Source organism: Numenius arquata, chromosome 2 (genome assembly GCF_964106895.1).
Source record: "Numenius arquata chromosome 2, bNumArq3.hap1.1, whole genome shotgun sequence".
NCBI classification, from domain to species: domain Eukaryota; kingdom Metazoa; phylum Chordata; class Aves; order Charadriiformes; family Scolopacidae; genus Numenius; species Numenius arquata.
Genome location: NC_133577.1, coordinates 40,123,204 through 40,141,690, shown reverse-complemented (window position 1 = coordinate 40,141,690; position 18,487 = coordinate 40,123,204). Strand labels below are relative to the sequence as shown.

General features: G+C 35.6%; 1 protein-coding gene across 1 annotated transcript in view; it reads left to right on the top strand.

Annotated features, from left to right (window-relative positions):
• The window catches only part of MTA3 (metastasis associated 1 family member 3), a 138,001-nt gene that overhangs the window by 38,218 nt on the left and 81,296 nt on the right, over positions 1 to 18,487 (top strand). Inside the window, exon 6 of the mRNA XM_074163119.1 lies at positions 233 to 350. Coding sequence (XP_074019220.1) covers positions 233 to 350 — 118 coding nt within the window. The remainder of the gene's footprint in view (positions 1 to 232; positions 351 to 18,487) is intronic.

Sequence of the window (18,487 nt, the reverse complement as noted above, 5' to 3'; positions counted from 1 at the left end):
TTTCTTTGTTCTGAAATAACTCCTAGTAATGAGAGAGGCTTCAATTTAAGCCTTTTAAAAATACTCATGAAACATCTGCATTATTTAAAATAAGGATTAATGTCCCAAACGTGTACTCTGTAAAAGTATGCAAGGGGGGTTACTTTAATAACTTACAAATGGAAGGTGATACAGATTTACAAACCTAATTTTAAAAATTATTATGCTGTTGCAAATATGTGTTCTTTTTTAGGATACTTTTTTTTATTCATTGGTATACGATCCATCACTGAAAACGCTTTTAGCAGACAAGGGAGAAATCAGAGTGGGGCCTAGATATCAAGCAGATGTGCCAGACATGCTTGCAGAAGGTAAATATGTGATCTTTGATTAGTCAAAAAAATTCTCACCTTGCATTGTTACTTATCCAGACTTTCTCAACTAAACTAACCAGCATAGAGGCAGACAAGGTAAAATAGTAAGTCTTAGAAAATTGATGAATACCAGTTGATATTATGAAGAAAGCAAGCTGTTCAAAAGACATTGTCCATTTCCAGTTTGTGCATAACACAGTGTAGGCATTCAGTGTTTATTTAATTGTACGGTCCGGTTAGTTCTTTGATATGGGCCTTATGGAAAGAAGATGTTGAGGACCAACCCATTTTGTAGAATAATAACACAGTAACAAAAAAAGTGAAAAATGTATTCTTTCTCTCCCTTTTAAAACAGGCTCTGCATAGAGAATGTATGTCTTTGTGTCTTCTCATTTTAAAATATTGGCTTCCATCAAAGTGTCTTGCCTGTTTTGTAGTGGGACTGAAACAAATGTTTCAAGCCTTGGCATATCTTTAAAGTTACTGGTATTTTTAAAATTTTATTTATTTTTAATCTAGCACAACTACCTGTGCCTTAGTATTTTGCTACATAGAAACTTTATCCTTTTAAAAAAAAAATCAAGTACAATATTTAGTGTTTGATGTTATTTAAGAAGCATAAGCAGCTGTGTCTTGTTATGCTTGCAATTATTTTTACTTAGTAAATTTTAAAATGAGCTGGTTTTGTTGGTGAAATGTGCACTGTACATTGAGTCCTAACAGAAGAAAAAGTTTTCTGAGAAGTATCTAGACATAGATACTATTTTCAAGAGTCTATGTATTTTATTCCCTAATAAGAAAAGATTATGACAGGTATACCACCTGTAGAAAGTTAAAGGAGTTCTGAATGCTTCAAATATGTTTATTTGTAACATTAAATGGTGTGTTTTCCATTCATCATGGTCTGCTTTTTTTTTCTGCCACACTCTTTTATACAAAACAAGCATTATTTCTACAAAGATTTTATAAAAACAAGAATTATTTTATTTCTTTCAAGTGGCAGATTATTTTACAATGGATGCCATTTAGTAGCTCACCAGCATTACTACTCTGACTTTTCTTTTAATAAGCAGGAATAAACTAGAGGAAGTCTCTTCCAGATTTGTTTATAAGATGCACAGACTTGTTTCACAACAATTTTATAACTAGAATATGATAGGCTGCTATTCTTGCTGTAAAATGTGCCTCTCATAGGGAAACAAATAATTACATGGACATTCCTGTGCTCAAGAGGGAAGCTTCCCAGAGGACTAAGAGAAAATGACTGTCTCAATGTGTGTATCAAGTAGCCAGGAAGTATTAATGTGCTTCTGAAGTAGCTGGTTGAATTGTTGGGTTTTCAGGATGAGCTGGGGTTGTCGGCTAGGCAGGAAGTCTTTTCATACTGAATTCTGCTACTTAAATTACTAAAGACAGAGCCTAAATATGGAATAGTGAATACTACATAATAAAGTAATTGGTTTTCCCATGGAATTTTTTTCTAAAATTAAATTTTGTATTTATTAAAAGTTAAATTACTAAGTTCTTCAGGAGCTTATCTTTGTAAGGTAAATCCTTGAGTCATTTAATGCGTAAAAGATCTTAGATCTTTCTCTTATATCATGAGGACAGGATTTCACTGTGTGTTACTGTCTTGTTTTTCTCAGGCCCCATTAATCCCCAAAGTGCAATAAGTGATGCAGTCCTCTCGCTGAGTTTAGTAGCCAATAATAGTCCATCAGTTATTAAGGTTCAGAAACACCAAGTTGCCCACAAACCAAAGATCTGGAGGCATCCAGAGCACTTCTTTAGCAGTTTAGTTGGATTAATCTACACTTATTTCCAGTGGCTGGTGGAAAAAAGAGTTTGGTTTTAGGAGGATAAAAACACCTGAATTATTGTAGTTTTGAGTGATTGTTACCCCAATGTTTCTGTAGCCTTCTGACCTCCAAGGAAAAGAAAAAGGTGATTCAGCTGATACTGTGTCTTTATGTAAGTTGACAGCCTGAAAGTTAATCCATTCACTGTCAAGCCTTTTCATTCATGAAAAATATTCTAAAAAATGTTTAAAATTAATAGAAGAAAATACATATGTTTGGAAAATATGGGATTCTGTGAAGATTTCTGAATCTTGAAATAAATTTTTCAGTTTGTATTTTTAAAAGTGGCTATGATCTGCATGTCCAAATTATCATGCAATAATGTATGATTCTTTAAAACTAAAAGCCTAGAGCAATCACCTTAAATTAAAAGAAATTAATTAGATAACTTTGAGTCAGTTAGGGATTACTTGAGAAAAATTAGGTTTTATATCACCTAATAATAGTTAGAAAGCATTGCTAACTTTACTCACATGTAAAGTTTGTCAAGCCAATTTAATGTAAAGGAAGTATACCTTTTTGAAGGTGGTTGGTAGGCATATTTTATCTTTACAGAAAATCCCCAAAGTCATTTAAAAAAAAAAAAGATTTAGAAAAATTGAAGATTCACACACCATCAGTTATTTTATTTTAAAAGTTACTGGCATATAAATCCAATTCAAATGACTGAAGACATGCCGGTCTTCATGAAAGCCAGAAGGCCAGTCACAGTGGCTGAAAAATTAAAAAAGTTCTTTGAACTGTGAAAGCCCTTCCACATCTTCTATAGACATTAAATTATTTATATGTAAACACACTGATATATTCTAGTAGATTAAAAATTCAAATTGATTGCATTTTCTCTTATGCTGTGGTAATTTATGTTCTATTTGAATGGACTACTGCCTATTTATTTTTTTTTAGTAATTATGGGAGAACTGTATGCATCTTTTTTTTGTGTGTGGGAATAGTTCTATTTTTTTTCTTCCTGGCATTGGTGTTACCATTTTTCTGTCCTTGCATAAAACATACTCCAAAACCCGGTGTTTAGGCCAAACTTTGGATAATGCAGCATACCTTTCCTCCCACCCTGCCCCATGGGTGAATTGGATAACTTTATATTTCTTTCTAACTTTTGGAATGAAAAGAATGTTTACTTTTTAAAAGACTAAAAGGCTTAATAAAATCAAGATACGTAATAAAGTATTACAGATCCAACTGTTTTTCTACTTTGAGATACATTGAATCATAAATCCTTTACACAGTTACAGTAAACATACAAACAAAGTTTAAATCTGGTTGAAAATGCCTAAGCCTTGTATATCTACACTGCTTTTGTTTGTAGTGGTTGAGCTAAATCGCTTAGATTACACATTTAGTAAAGACTCTAACTTTGGAGAAAGACCAGGTTTCTTTCAGCAGTCTCTTATGATTTCTGTTATGAGCCTCTTTGTGAGTAAAACTTTGATCAAAGTTGTCAGATTCAAATGACACTATGGTTGTGTGAACCCCTTTGTTCTCCCCCCAGTGCTCTGGTCTTTCTAGACTCTTGAAGATTTTGAGAGTTGTTACAGTTGCTCTTACGACTTCTCCTGGAGAACAGGAGACTGTACTCTACAGCATTGACTTAATTTCTGGCTAGTATGATACTAAAGAAGGTCCTTTCTCTGCTTTTAACAACACAGTCTCCAGTGGCTTATTTTGTCAATGTAGCAGTTGTTGATTTTCAAATCTGTTTCCAGTGTGGGGTAACATTCTGCTCCTCTGTACAAAGCAAGAATAAAAAGGTTTATCTTAGAGAACCAAAGCATACACCTGGACAAAGAGTATCTTGTTTCAAGCATCCCTACTCGGCAGTTCAGGAGTAAGGTACCTGGTTTTCTGATGTGATGGCCAGAAGCTGCTGTCTGGTGCATCCACCTCTTGTATTTGATCAGCAACTTATAAAATAGGCGACTAGCAAGTTCAAAAAATAAAACAAAAAAAACCCCAACAACAGAAAAAAACCCAAGCCTATAGAGATTTGCTTTGGGTAAGTCATTATTACCATTGTTATTTGGTTAAAAGGCGTACTTTTATAAATTGTCTGAGTATGATCAAATTGTTCTCACCTTTAACTAATGAACTTTATTTAGTCCTGTTTTTTCTCCAGGGAAATATAAGTATGAGGAAGGTCAGGGAAATTGCTCCAAGGCAAATCAGTTTAGATACCTGGTAGACTTTCATGGAACAATGATCCTTCCCAATCTCACAGCTTGATCTATTTAAAACCAAATGTTTTTAAATTCTGGCTTTTCAACCAGTATTTCTCAGGAAAAAACTGATGCAGTGCCAAGTTGTGTTATGTGGTTGACTAGAAAGCAGAGAATGAGAGAGAGAAAGGTATTAGCATAGCATTAGGGATATAGTTCATGAAGTAGGATAATGCTCAAGAATGGGAGTAACTGGGAAAAATTATTTTTTGCTCTACAGGATTTCTTTTAATGCATTGAAAAAATTGTTTTTCTCACATGCCTGCACTAGTATTTCTGCCTCATGCATACTATTGTACATCTAATTGTAGTTGTCACACAGTAAAATGCATGACAGCTTAGCTAAATAAATACAGTCAAAGTGTCATTATAGATGATAGGGAAGCCAAGTGTTTAAAATAAGCCCATTGGCCAAATGAGTAATTTCTTAGGTTATGGCTTACTTTTATTTCTTCATGGGGTTGTGAATCAGATGGCTGGGACAAAGCCAACAAAGGTCAATAATTGTTCTCCTCTCTGTCAAACTTGACTAAAACTCCTGAAGCAAAAAATATTTTCTAAACAAACCTGCTGAAGAACTTTATCATGACTGTGTTCTGGTCATGATATATGTAAGTCTAGTGAAACTATTTGGAGTAATTCTCTGTGTAAAAAAACAAAACCAAAAACAACAAAAAAAACCAACCAACAAAAAAAACCCCACCCAACCAAACAAAAAAACCACTAAATTGTATTTTCAATAAAATGAATAAAATTTGAAATAACTATCTTCTATGATTTTGAAGGGAATTAGAGAATAAGTGTAATTTGTTGGAATAAATTTTCTGATGTTACATTTGCTTTGTCAAGCAATAATGAATGAACCTTTTGTGTACCAGGATTTGGTAGAAGAGCACTTTGTTAGGCAATGCAAATTGGCATTTTCAAGAAAACTTAGCCCACCAGTGTAAGAACAACCATGATGAATCAGACCATCAGCTGTTTATCCATGCAGACTATCATGTCTCTTGTGCATTCTTAGTTTTCTTAAAACTTCTTTAAACCCTATTAGAAATCCAGTACGCTGTCACCATGAGCTTCTTACATATCTCTCTGATCTCTTTGCTGAACTTCAGTAAGTGTGTGAGGTGTGATTTTTCTTTATAAAAGGTGTGCTGAGCTATCTCCAGTATATCTTTGTTGCAGTTTCTACTAGTTTGGCTAGTATAGCTGTGGGTCATGATGGTGCTTAGTTGCCTGCATTCTCCGTTTAGCCCATGTACCCTCCTTCACACCCTAGATAACACAAATGGATTTGGGTTCATGTGTCACTATTAGTAGCCATTGTATCCTTGAGTTCCTGTAGAAATCTTGAAGATGTTTGTCCAAACTCAAATAACCTGTTAGTGTTCGTATTGTATAATAGTTCTGTAACCTGCACTATAGATGCTTCATTTTGAGGTAGATCTGTGAACCTCTAGAGTTTTATCCAGTCATCACAAATGCAGAGAATTAATTTGATTTCTCTGCTAACAGTTAACTTGAATTTCTCATTTGCTCCCTTTTTAAACATCACATTGCCAAAGTCTTAGACCCGTTTGTAGTCTATAGACCTTCTGACTATTGATTATCTGAGAAAACTGTAGTCATTTGAATGTCTTCTGAAATTTGGACAATGTTGTAGCAAATAGGAGGATGAAAGAAGTAATAATTAACCCTATATCAGGTAGTGTGTCTCAATGACAAGGACTGTTTTCTTCCTCTGCGACTTGACATTTGACTTTAATTTTGTTCTACCTGAAGGGAGAATTATATCATACAAAGGTACTCTTATTTATATATTTCATAAATGTATGAAATTTATTGGGGTGTGAAGAGGTTGAGAGGAGCAGCTCTGTGGGAAAGGCCCTGGGGTGCTGGCAGACAGCAAGAGAACACAAGCTATCAGTGTACCCTGGCAGCGAAGGAAGACAACCGCATTCTGTCTTGGCTGTGTCACCTGGCCACATATCCTGTAGATCAAGGAAAGCGATCATCCACCTTTACTGAGCGCTCATTAGATCACATCTAGATACTGCATCCAGCTTTGGGTTCCCCAATATGGGAAAGTTATTAATAAACTGAAGTAAGTTCAGTGGAGGCCATTGTGCTTATTGGGGCTAGAGCACTTGTGCTGCAAGGACAGGCTGAGAGAATTGAGCTTGTTGAACCTGGAGAAGAGGTGGCTTCAAGGGGGAGACTGACATCAGTCTCCCAGTGACTGAGGGGAGGATGTTGAGAAGACAGACAGGTTCTTGACAGTGGTGCGTAGTGGGAAGGTGGGCTAAACCAAACATAACTTGAAATGAGGGGTTCAGAACGGCCATGAGCAGAATGGTCAGGTGGTGAGGATGGTCAGGTGATGGAGCAAGTACCCAGGGAAGTTGTGCCATCTCTGTCCTTAGAGCTTTTCAAGACCCAAGTGGATAAAGCTCTGGTCTGACCTCAAAGCCTGCTTTGAGGAAAAGGTTGGGCTAGAGACCTCCTGAGATCCCTTCCAATTTGAGTTGATGCTACTATGGTACTCCAGCTTAGCAGCCTACTGATAAGATTCAGCCCACAGTCTTCTGCCTTCTGTCCTGGGGAAGTGCTGCTGTATCTGTTGGGACTGGAAGCTTAACTTACTAAAAAAGCATGCAAGTGAGCAGTCGTTAAATCAGTAAACCTTTGCTTCAAAGATGATCTTAGGCCAGATCTTCTTCTGTGCTTACCTACAGTCATTTTTCATTAAGAGAAGCTGCAAGAGAAACCACAAACTGCTAGGTAGTCACCTTCCCTCCAGTGATGATGCTGGGTAGTAGATAACCTTTTTTTTTTTTTTTTTTTTTGTATGTGTTCAGTTATTGCCATTAGCATGCTCAGTTTCAGCTGACTTTTACATAAAGGCTTGAGACAATATGTTGAGCTCTTAGCAAATCTCAGCCTAAAATTAAAAGGAACACCCAAAGATTAGGAAGTGCAAACACTAATGTTAAGCTAACAGCATTAATGCCTACCAAAAAATCTTCAGTATAATTAGATTTTAATACTGCAGTATAAGAAATAGTGTAAGATATGCATAGTATGATTCAGTTAACAGAACAACTACTAACCTTTAAAAATTTTGTTTCTCTCTTGTAAAAATGTGGGGTAATTTCTGAGATATAGCACAAAACCACCAGATAGAAAGTAAATTATAGAGGGAGTTAAGCTCTGAAATTTCTCCACGTCTTAAGTTGTTCAGGTGGTTGAAGGGTGTCTTTGGGCACGCAAAGATTCCCAACCTATGTTATGCTGAACAGCATCACAGTGGTAGGTGTTTGCAACTATCAGTGTGCACCTGCTTATCTGAACAGTGGAAAGTGTCTGGTAAGAATGATTTACTGCTAATTGCCAGTGTATGGTGGCAGCTTCTGTCAGCTCATCGTGCCTGCTGTATGGATACTGAGTTCTGAGCAAGTCATGTGGAGCTAGAGATCACTGGGCAAAATAGGGGCACGTCAGATTGGGAGACAAGATGATGGATGCATGAAAAGTTAGGGTTGATTTGCAGTTGGTGGGAAATGAGGTTTTGGTCTCCATGCAGGGATATATGGAAGGAGACAAGTGTCAAGAGGTTGGCAGGTCTGGTGAGGAATCATTGGGTTTGAAGGTTTATCTAGAGAACTGGCAACTAGTATTAAGTACTGCTAGTACTATTTGAGTGCTACAACAGGTAATGGCAAATTGTTTGCACATCCCTGTTTTAATTAGCCAAGAGGGTTGATCCTAGAGTCACTGTTACAGGGGTGTCTGTATTCTGCTACACGGATTTTTTTTTTTCCTCATGCTAATGTCCCTCGACCACTGCAGTCCTGTTCCTGGCCCAGTGCTGCTTATCTGTTGTATGTGGGTTTAAAAGGAGACCACTGTGTTCTGGGGAATTCTTTATGGAGCAGGAATCTGACACAGTTAGGTACTCTCTGGCCATTTAAAGCAGCACGAAGAGTTTGGAGTTGTCAGGGAAGAGGACTACCCCCTTACTAAGACATGGAGAGGAAGAGGAATTAGAGTCTCTGAAGTGGAAGAAGCAGTACCCTCTAGGAAAGACATTCCATTCAAAGCTTTTTTTTTTCTTTTTAATACATGAAATTATAAACTATATTCAAGATACCTGTATAAAACCCCAGAGTCCTTCTTGCACATCTGAAAGTATCCAGAGAGTACCTAGAAATAGGAATTGCTGTGCAGTCAGTTCCATTTCTTGAAGGGAAGGCATTTTAGAATTAATGGAGTTCAAATAGCTGCGTGATCAATAAGAAGAAGGAGAGCAGTTGGGGAAATTTAAGCTGTAAATTTTGGGTGATATTCAGAAAACTTGTATCCAGGACTTCTAAAACTTTTCTCTGTTTTGAAAAAGAACAAAATAATTCCTTTAGAGGTATTTCCTAGTGTCTTCTCTGTTTTTTTTACTTCTTATTGCAACTCAGTTTTAAGAGCATGTTGTTTTCAATAGATCAGACATTTCAGATAGAAACTATAAAACTCAGAGTTCAAGCCTGTTAATGTTCGGGAATATTGGAATTCCGAGATTTTAAGTTTAAAAATTGTTACAACTAAAGAGACAAATAAGAAACTCATCTACATACTGTTTGGATTTTTAACATTATTAAAGTACAAGATGCTTAGGCTCAATGTATTGTATTTTCTGGTTCTGGAAATGCTTTCCATATACATAAAATTTTGTTTTCATTTAATAAATGAAAAATATGTTTTAGAATAGTGGAACCCATCTGTAAGTTCATGAAGAGGGATCTGGTCTGTTACTTTGTGGTGCGTAATGCTCCCATTTACTGGAAGAACCACTGCTGAATTTGAAAATCACTTACACTGGCCAGAGACCTGCAGGAGCTGTTTGAATGGCACAACTGATTCTCTTGTCAAAAGTCTGTGTGCTGGATTATCTCTATTAGTGTTGATGTAGTTGCAATGATTTAATTCTGCTGTGAGAAGAAAAAAATCAGGCAATATGAAATATTTTTAGAATAGTCTGTATTCTAATATTTAAGTATTAAAATCAGAGACTGATGCAATTAGTTAGATACTGAAGACATAATGTGTGTCTATGAGAAATGTCTGACAGGATAAACAAATACTGTGTCTGTGTCCTATCAATTTTCAGAAAATATGGTCTGTAACTTGTGCTAAGTGATCAGTCTTATGACAATTGTTGTATATGAGAACTGGACACATTAATACAATAGGCAGTTCTTAGAAAATAAAATTCAGAAAATTTTGCCTTTTTTCCTGAGTTTCCGTATACTATTTCCCAAATAGTGTATGTCTGGCCTTTTGTTTTTAACTGGCTTGAAGAAACCATGAAGGCTCCTTAGTTTGAAACCATGTGGTCCTGAAGTAGTTAACGTTTCCTTTGTGAGTGAACCAATTTGCAATTACAGGAATAAATCGGTGGATTTAGTTTAAACCCAGTTGCTTAGGTAGAGTCATCAAAGAAAGAATTGCATTTCCTGTGCACGCAGAAGGTGACAACAACATTAGCTTTAGGCTCTTCGATGAGCAGTTTCTTGGCGTGCAAGGAAAAGATTTTTGTGGAAAAAGCTGTCAACTGAAAGTACTTTTTTGGATGGAGTGGAGGAACTCATTTGTGTAGTAGCTTGTGCACCTCTTTTGTTCTACACACAGCAATTTGTCCATAGTCTGTTGTTTAAGACCGGATTTCTGTCAGTTCAAGCTGACCTTACTGAGCTCTAGACAGCAGAAAGCAAAGCTCAAATTCTGGTACCAGAACTGCCTTCAGGAGCAAGTATAAAAGGAAACTTTTATACCTAACTTGCATTTGCTTCAAGAAGATGCCTAGGAACCTTGTAGAAAACTATTCCACCAAGTTCAGTGTGAAACGTATAAGCTTCAAAGTTGTTGGAAAACCTAGTAACTTATCAGCAAAACAAATTATCATTTCAAAACATCTGTCAGAATATGCAAGAAGCAGAGAGGGTGATTGAGGCTGATTAGTTCAATTAAAAGATAATGGCTTTCTATTCTAATGAAGTTTTCAGAAGGAGTGTGTGGCACAAAAGATCCAACAAACAGATTCAGGAGTTCCTACTTGTGGAAATTAGAATAGAGCGCAAGACACAAAAGGTGTGATTGTTCTAACCCAGTAAGACTTACCTTTATGGTCAGAGCAGAGGAACGTTGCCAAGACTTGATTCATCTCAGCTGAAGATGGATATCTAAAATACATCACAGGATGTTTAAGGTTAGATGAGATGAATGTCGACAAAGGTAATACACCAGAATAAAACTCCTGTTTATGTGTACACAAATGTATTTTGTTCTTGATGGAGTTTCTGTTGGTTGCACTTTTTGACTTTGAGTTAACGTGAAAAGTTTTACTATAATATTTGTAAAAGAAGGAGCTGTTTCTTGAGGATTAACAAATTTAAATATGGTAGTCACTTGTCCAATTTGCAGATTTTTTTTTTCCTTTTTATTAAGCTCAGTGGAGTAAATTATTTAGAATTAACTGTCAAATGCATGATCATTACAAATAGTGAAGTACTGTTTACAATGTTGTACATGTCAAATTTTAGTAGGATTATAATAGCCTTTACATCAGTCTTTCCAGTTTCTCTACTAGGGAGCTGAGTTAGTGATTTATGTGCTGGGCAATCAAATGCATGTTTATAGACTTTTATCAGTTTTACTATAAATTAAACAAAGCACATGTAAATGGGCTCTGTGCCTGTTTTCAGTAAAGGCTTCATTTACTTCTGTCTAACCTTGCAGATGCAAGGGAAATCTGTAGTTTAGGATTGCAGCCATATATACTGCAGAAGCTCAATTAGGTGTTTGAGAGCTTCGTGTTATAAAACAGTATTTTTTGAAGTCTTTTCAGTAATGTTATTTAAAAATATTTGTTGCCTTTCGGTACTATTCATTGAGGTTTTAAGTGCATGTACAATTTTGATCGAACAAGCAGTTATATTGATTAAGTTGGTTCTTATATACATATAATACAGTATTCTTATATAATGTAGTAATGGAAATTTCTGAGCTATTCTCAGATCATTCACAACTTCTATATCAACAGTCAAATGATAAATTAGAAGAGTTGGAAATTGTGCTGTTTAGCAATTACAGTTTATAAAAACTGCTCAACAATTGAGGCGAATTGTTTGGGTTGTTCTGCTTGGGGGTTGTTGGAGTGTTTTGGTTTGGTTTGGGGTTTTTTTCCCTGCTTTGTCCCTGCCCCGAATTGTAAAAACAGGTCTACTTTTCTTTAGTTTGCTTTATACTTGAAGTCAGTTGGAGTATTAGTCTTTGTAACAAGAGAACCATGGTTTCCTGCTGTCTTTAGCTTCTTGAGAAGTCTGAGGCATGGTGTCTGCTGGGTTGTTGCTGTAGAATGTTGGGCATGATTGCTGTCAGAAAGACTTCTTTATTAATAATAGCTGTAGAGCCTTGGCTGAGATTGTTCAAATAGTCTTGTAGACAGTCTTATGAGGGGTAGTTATTTATTGTATGCTGTGTATGTGCTTATTATCCCAAATAATGTATCACAGTGAGTGCTCAAATCTCTTTTCAAGCAGCAACGTCTTAGGGTTTAATTGACTTTGCCGTTTTTTTTCTACCTCAGTAACTTTGCCTAAATGGACTTATTGTAAGTTCACGTTTTCATTTCCTTTGCTGTGGTACTCTGAGTCTGATTTTCTTTTTAAGTTTATTCTGTAGAAGATGGAAAACAAATACCAGATGCAGATGAAATGTGTTTTTTACACTTGAATAAGTCAAAATACATTTCATCCTAAAGAAAAAGTTTTTCTCTAAATTATGTTTTGTTTACATTTATGCAAATGAATAGCCCTATTTATCTTTAGAATACTATAGTCAAAGTGAATTTGCATGTTCATACCATTTAGCCTAGGTAAAAAAAAATTGCAGAACTAGAGATTTAATTTTAGTTTAGCGGGGTTTTTTTGAAGAATACAATGTCTGTGCATTGTAGTATCCCTCTTTCCAAACCAAGAATTTTGAAGACTTGTTAATATTCATAGGTAGTATGGTACTGTTATTATTTATACACAGAATAATTTTCACTATGCTCTCCTGAAAACTGTATTACCTCATGTGTTGTTATTTCAGGAATTCAGAAAGACTGTTGCAGTCTTTCTGTATTCAGATTGGAATAGATACTGGACCACTGCCTAGTGTCTACCAACCAAACAAAAAATGTAAAATGGGGGGTGAGGTGCGGGGAATCTTGGTGCAAGTCACATTGTACAGGTTTATTCACAGATATCAAAGGAGTACAAGAAGCCAGTTCCAAAATAAAGGTGAATTTCAGGTATCTTTTCGTTAGTCGAATACTTGTCCTTGCCTTTGAACTGAAGAAGACCTTGTAATTTTATGCAATATATTAATTTAGGTCATTGCCTTTAGAATTGCCATAAAAAGCTAAAATGGAAGGACTTTTTATTATTTCATTTCTGTAACAGTGGGGATTCTACCTAAATGTAATTTAATATAAAGACTATAAAGTGAGGAATGGTATGATTTTAGGACATTATGCCTCCATGTTCTCTGTGGAAGTTCCTTTTTTCCTACTGTTCTGGAGGGCTTTGGGAAAGAGGCAGCCTTATTTGTTCCTTTCTTCCAGCACTGGACATTCCCATGAGCCAGTCATTTTTGATGCAGCATTATGGAAAAGTTTGTCATTACTGTGTGGTTACAGTTTAGTTTATTCTGAGCCCAATTGTAATTGTTTCTGTTTATTTCTAGGAATTTAGAACATGATGAATTAAAGCTCTTTTGAGTGCTTTGTGAGGTCTTTTGATCATCAGTGGTTGACTTACAAGCACTGCAAGGCTGGGTGCTGAGAGCGCTCTAAGGTTGTTGGTGTTGGAAGCAGTTTTCATTCGAAAGGGATTTTTGTGAGTGAAGAACGACTGAATTTTTTTATAGGCTAGAGCTTTATAGGATAGGAGGCAATTGGCCTATGCATGTTTTATTGGCTTGGAAAATGCTCAGTAGCAGTTTAAGTTGCTGTAGAGAAATACTGGGCTTGTATCACCCAATATCTCTATACATGTAGTCATTATATAGTCTGTTTCTAATTTCTAGTCTTTATAATTGCTTTTCATTCATATATTGAGTTTTACCTTAAGGTTTGTGCAAATATACAACTCGGTATCTGCATGACTAATTGAAATCTTGAATGTACATCTGTCAGGAAAGCTAAGGGGATTGGAATTGTTCTGCAACTGAAAGGTAAACAGATAATTTTTCTTTCGCCTGCACTTTTAAATAACCTAAGCTTTCTCATGTTACTTTAATCAGAGAAGTTATTTGCACATAACTTAGTTTTATGTTTTGCAGAGTTGAGTGTAAGTTTTTGAACTTATTTTTCTGGCTGATTTTTGATTATCAGTACTGGTGAGAATCACAAATCATTACCAAAAAAAAATAATATATATATAAGAATTCTGTGTCTGCAGAGCTTTTATAGTGAGAAGGGTTGTTATATCTGTTACTTAAGACCAACAGTCAGCTAGCTGTTTACTGTGAATTCAGTTTATGCAGAGATGAACTCATTAAGTGTCAGTAGATAAAGTTTATACATCCATCTGAAAGATGACTTTCCTCCTATACTTCACGTAAAACTGTTTTTCCCAGTGGCAATTAGTTTGACATTTTGTAACCTGCTTTCTCAGTAAAACGGTGTATGCCCCCCCTCCTCAGTTGTTTGCTAAAAGCTGTGTGATATGTTGTGATAATTAACCTCTGTGTGTGAACATATAATTCATTTTGTACAGAATGAATATGCTGAGTGTTTTAGAGGGGAAGTAATGAACTTTTCATTTAAGGACAAGGCTCACATTTTACTTTAGACAGGCTTAATGTGTGGAACTTTGTTCATAGCTTGGCAGTACGAGAAAATCCAATGTGATGCTATTTTTTTCATCTGTAAATGAGAGATGTTTGCAGACAAGCAGTCTAAGCAGCAGCATGAGAAGGTGGTTCATGAATTGAAGCCTCATTTTTGGTGATTTAGTTGCCTATTTTTACAATGTTATATAGCGCATGAAGCTATGTCCAAAAAGACATTTAGGATTACCTGCAGTTAGTATGCTGCCCAGCAGTTCTCTCAAAAATCTGCTAAATGCTGTATCTACTAAATCTGATCCTGTATTTTATTAGTAGAAGTTTCATTGTGTTGCACACTGAACTGGACTAAGGGAGGCTAAGAACTGGCAAGTATCTCTCTTCTACATCCTTGCAATGTAGCTAAGAGATATTTCTGTTTCACAGGTATAAAACTGAAGCGTAAAGACGACAACAATAAATTTACTTCTTACATACGTGCCAAGCTTTAAGCATATAAGCATCTACAAACGCCTTCATGTTTATATGCTTAGGTATCTAGTGAGACTGGTAATTAATGCATGAATCAAAACTCCTGGCTGATTCCAAGAGATTGTATCAAGCCCTGAGTGAATTTCCATAATAGAAGGAACTCTGTGGCACAAACTACTGGTCTGGTGTCCAACTGCTGTCCATGCGTCTGTGTCTGCCTTCTTACTATGACCAAAAAATCACAACTACAGATTTTCTGCCCCATGTGAGTAAGGATCTAGCAGCTGGTACCTCTGTTTTGCATATCATGAAAGATGGGTTCATTGAAATCTGAGCACTGCAGGTGTTTAGATTGTATGTTTGGATTGAAGTGACTGCTATATTACTTTTTGAAAAGGAGAATTAAAAGGTATTTTGAAAAATAATGCAAATCATACAAAATGCAAAAATAAGACATTGTACCTGACAAATGGCATCTCTAAAAGCGGTCCTCCTGGCTATTTTTCAGTCAGGTACCTCATCAACTGTTTGTCATTGAAAGTGGAATTGGCATTGTTTCCCTGAAAGCCATTTTTAAAAATCCAACTTTTATATATTTCAGTTTCTTAAAAGGATACAATATTGCAGCATTGTTATATATCTGTAAAATGAAGCACTCTAAGAAAATGTTCATATTGCAAGTTATTTTCTCTTAGTTGGATATGTTAGAAGAAGAACATAGAATCATGCTGAATCTAAGGTACTAATTACCTTGTGGGGATTTATCTGCAGGAAGTGAAGTCTAAAGGACTGAGTAGATCTTTAATATCTTGTAGTTCATTTTAATTGCATTCAATTAAAATTTGCATTTGGTTTACTTCTGTAAATTTTTTCTTACATTTGTTTTATGAAGCACAGATCTTGCTTTCCTTTGTTTAAAACGACTAACTGAAATGCAGAACCTAAATTATTTTTTTTTTAAAGCAAAAAATAACATTTTGCTTCTTATTAAAAGAGAACCATGAGAAGTAAGGCATTGAATGATTGATGTGGAGAAAAGCAGGCATATTTCTGGCTGTCTACTGATGTTTTCCAGTAAAATTCATGTTCAGGATTAGATGGGCAATAATGAAATTATAAGCAGCACTCCAAATAAATTTGATACACTGGTATGTCATACCAGCCATTCAAAAAAAAAATAGCCTAGCGCTTCTCAGAAGTCGTAATTGGTATGTTGGTGGTGGTGAGGGAAAGTAACACTTGTAAAACAGCACCTGAGTACCTTCTCAAATGCAACACTGAAAATGTTAAAAGTTGAACTTCCCCATTCCATTTGTATTGTAGAGTTTGCAGTATAAGGAATTAATATTATGGCAACTTTGATACCTGTTCAGTTTGAATGTCTTATAGTTCTGTGTCAAATTCAACAATATAAAAGATGAATGTAGGAGGTGTTAACAGAAATTGTGTCATAGTTTTAAAGGGGTCTGCTAAGTTAAAAATCCCATAGTATAAGGTGCAGGCAAGATTAACCAAGGGCAGACAGCTCAAGGAAAACAGGTTTGGTTTTATTTGTAATTACTATTTTGAAAGAAGACCTCTGGAAAGAAGACCTGTTAATCTTACGTGATCCTCCTATACCGATTCTTTCAGCACATTCAAAGGAAATAAACAAAATTTTTATTCCTGAAATTAACTTCTCAAAGATTTCTACAGTACCACTTGACTGCCCTCATGATTTCATGTTTACGTTACTTTTCTTCCTGTTTAAGGGATAGTATCCTGCCATTTCAGTGGAAAATGAGGAATGAAGCATTTTTTGTAAGTGCAATTTGGCAGACCACAGGCCTTCCGGAAACCTGACTGCTATTGTTGCAGTAATATTTAATATTGCAAATATTACATTATCTGTGCTTGGAATCTTTTGGTATAGATATTCCATTGATCATATCCTATTTATGTCTACTGCCATTACAAAATATTGTTTGGCAATATTTCAGATTTACCTTTATCAACAGTTACAACAACGGTTTGTAGTAGTAATTGTTTATTTACCCTTACTTGAAGTAAGACGTGTAGTATTGCAATTTTTTTCATCTTTTTGCAAGTTTGATTCAGAATAGTGACATGTTTTTGTTGAATACTTGTGTCGTGCTTGTATGATGTTTTTCGCTTTGTGAGAAGCGTGCCCTGCCTGAGTATTGGGTTTTGCCATACTTCTACAATTCTGATTCCGGGATATGATGTCCTGAAACAGTTAACTATCATTAAAGATATTTAAAAACTATATATTAACAGATTGAAGTGCTCAGAGATTATTTATAAGAGGTAGAACCTCACCCACAACATGTCTGTCACAGATGGAAAAAATGAATGTATTGACAAGGGTGTAGACCATTGAATAAGTTTATAGACCTAAAATCTTACCCAAGATTGCCAGAAATTAAGTTTGTTTCTAGTACTGGATGCGAACTATCTTAAACAGAAGCATAAGTCCCATTAGGAAGGCAATTTTTTATTGCCCGAGTACAAAAAAAAAAAGTAATTTACTTTGTTTTTATGGGAACGCAACTGTGAAATTTGTTCCTGAAGCATTAGCCAGACAATGGTGCGGTTTTCACTTGTGTATTTGGTAGGGATAAATATATAACACATTCCCATTTCCTTCTAGAATGAATGTGCTAGAGAAACTTGCCATATACGATGAGATTTCCGAAAAGCCAGTGCTTGGCTTGCAGTCTGCTTCCAGACTCTTAAGTGTACGGGTTATTTCATGTCTTGATGATACTATGTGTGTTTAGACTGGCTGTTTTCATTAAGTCATAAGAAATAACACAGATTAAAGTGGTCTGTGTGCTCAGAGAGGTACCTACGCAGCCTGGATTTTCAAAGGAAATGGAACAGCTGTATTTGAGAACAGGTTTTTATTCTTGTAATAGCTCATAAAAGTACTGGCATCCGACTAAACACTGGAGTTTTTCACATCATCTTGGAAGGAAGAACATGCTTTTACTCTAAGATACCAAGGAAAGACAACAATTCTAACTTTGTTCTTGTCATCTGTTGTGGCCCTAAATGTGTTGGCCACATTCCATAGGTAAATCTTCTCATACTAGTAGATTATGTCTTGCCTGCCTAATCAGCCTCTCATTTCGCAGTAGAAGTCCTTAGTGTAATAGTCAAGCCAAGATTTAGGCTTCCCTATGAACATGAATCATTGTAGCGTCTTCACACTTCACTGTTCTTCCAAGCGGTACAAATGCCATACTCTTTTAATGATGAATACACAGCAATTTATACAGGGAATTATCAAAATACAGGGCATTATCGAAAAACCCCACCACCATTGTTTCAGCCACATGCATGTACACAAATTGCACCATTCAGACAAATGGAGTTGGGAAATCATGATGTAGTATATAGTAACTTTCTTGTGCTGTAGCCCTATACATTATTTTATATGAGGATATAACTACTCAACATACACAGCAATTTTAATACAATTTGTGTTAACAATACAGACAATGTAATGGCTGAGAGCAAGAGGTGGAAAAAATAATTAAATCTAGTAGACAGTACTTTCATAATGTTTTTTGTTTTGGGGGCATAGAATACAAATTGGATAGAATTCAACTGCTAAATCTGGTTAAGTGTAAAATTAATTTTAATATGGCTTGAGTGAAACAGTAACTTTGATATAGTTGAGAAGCAA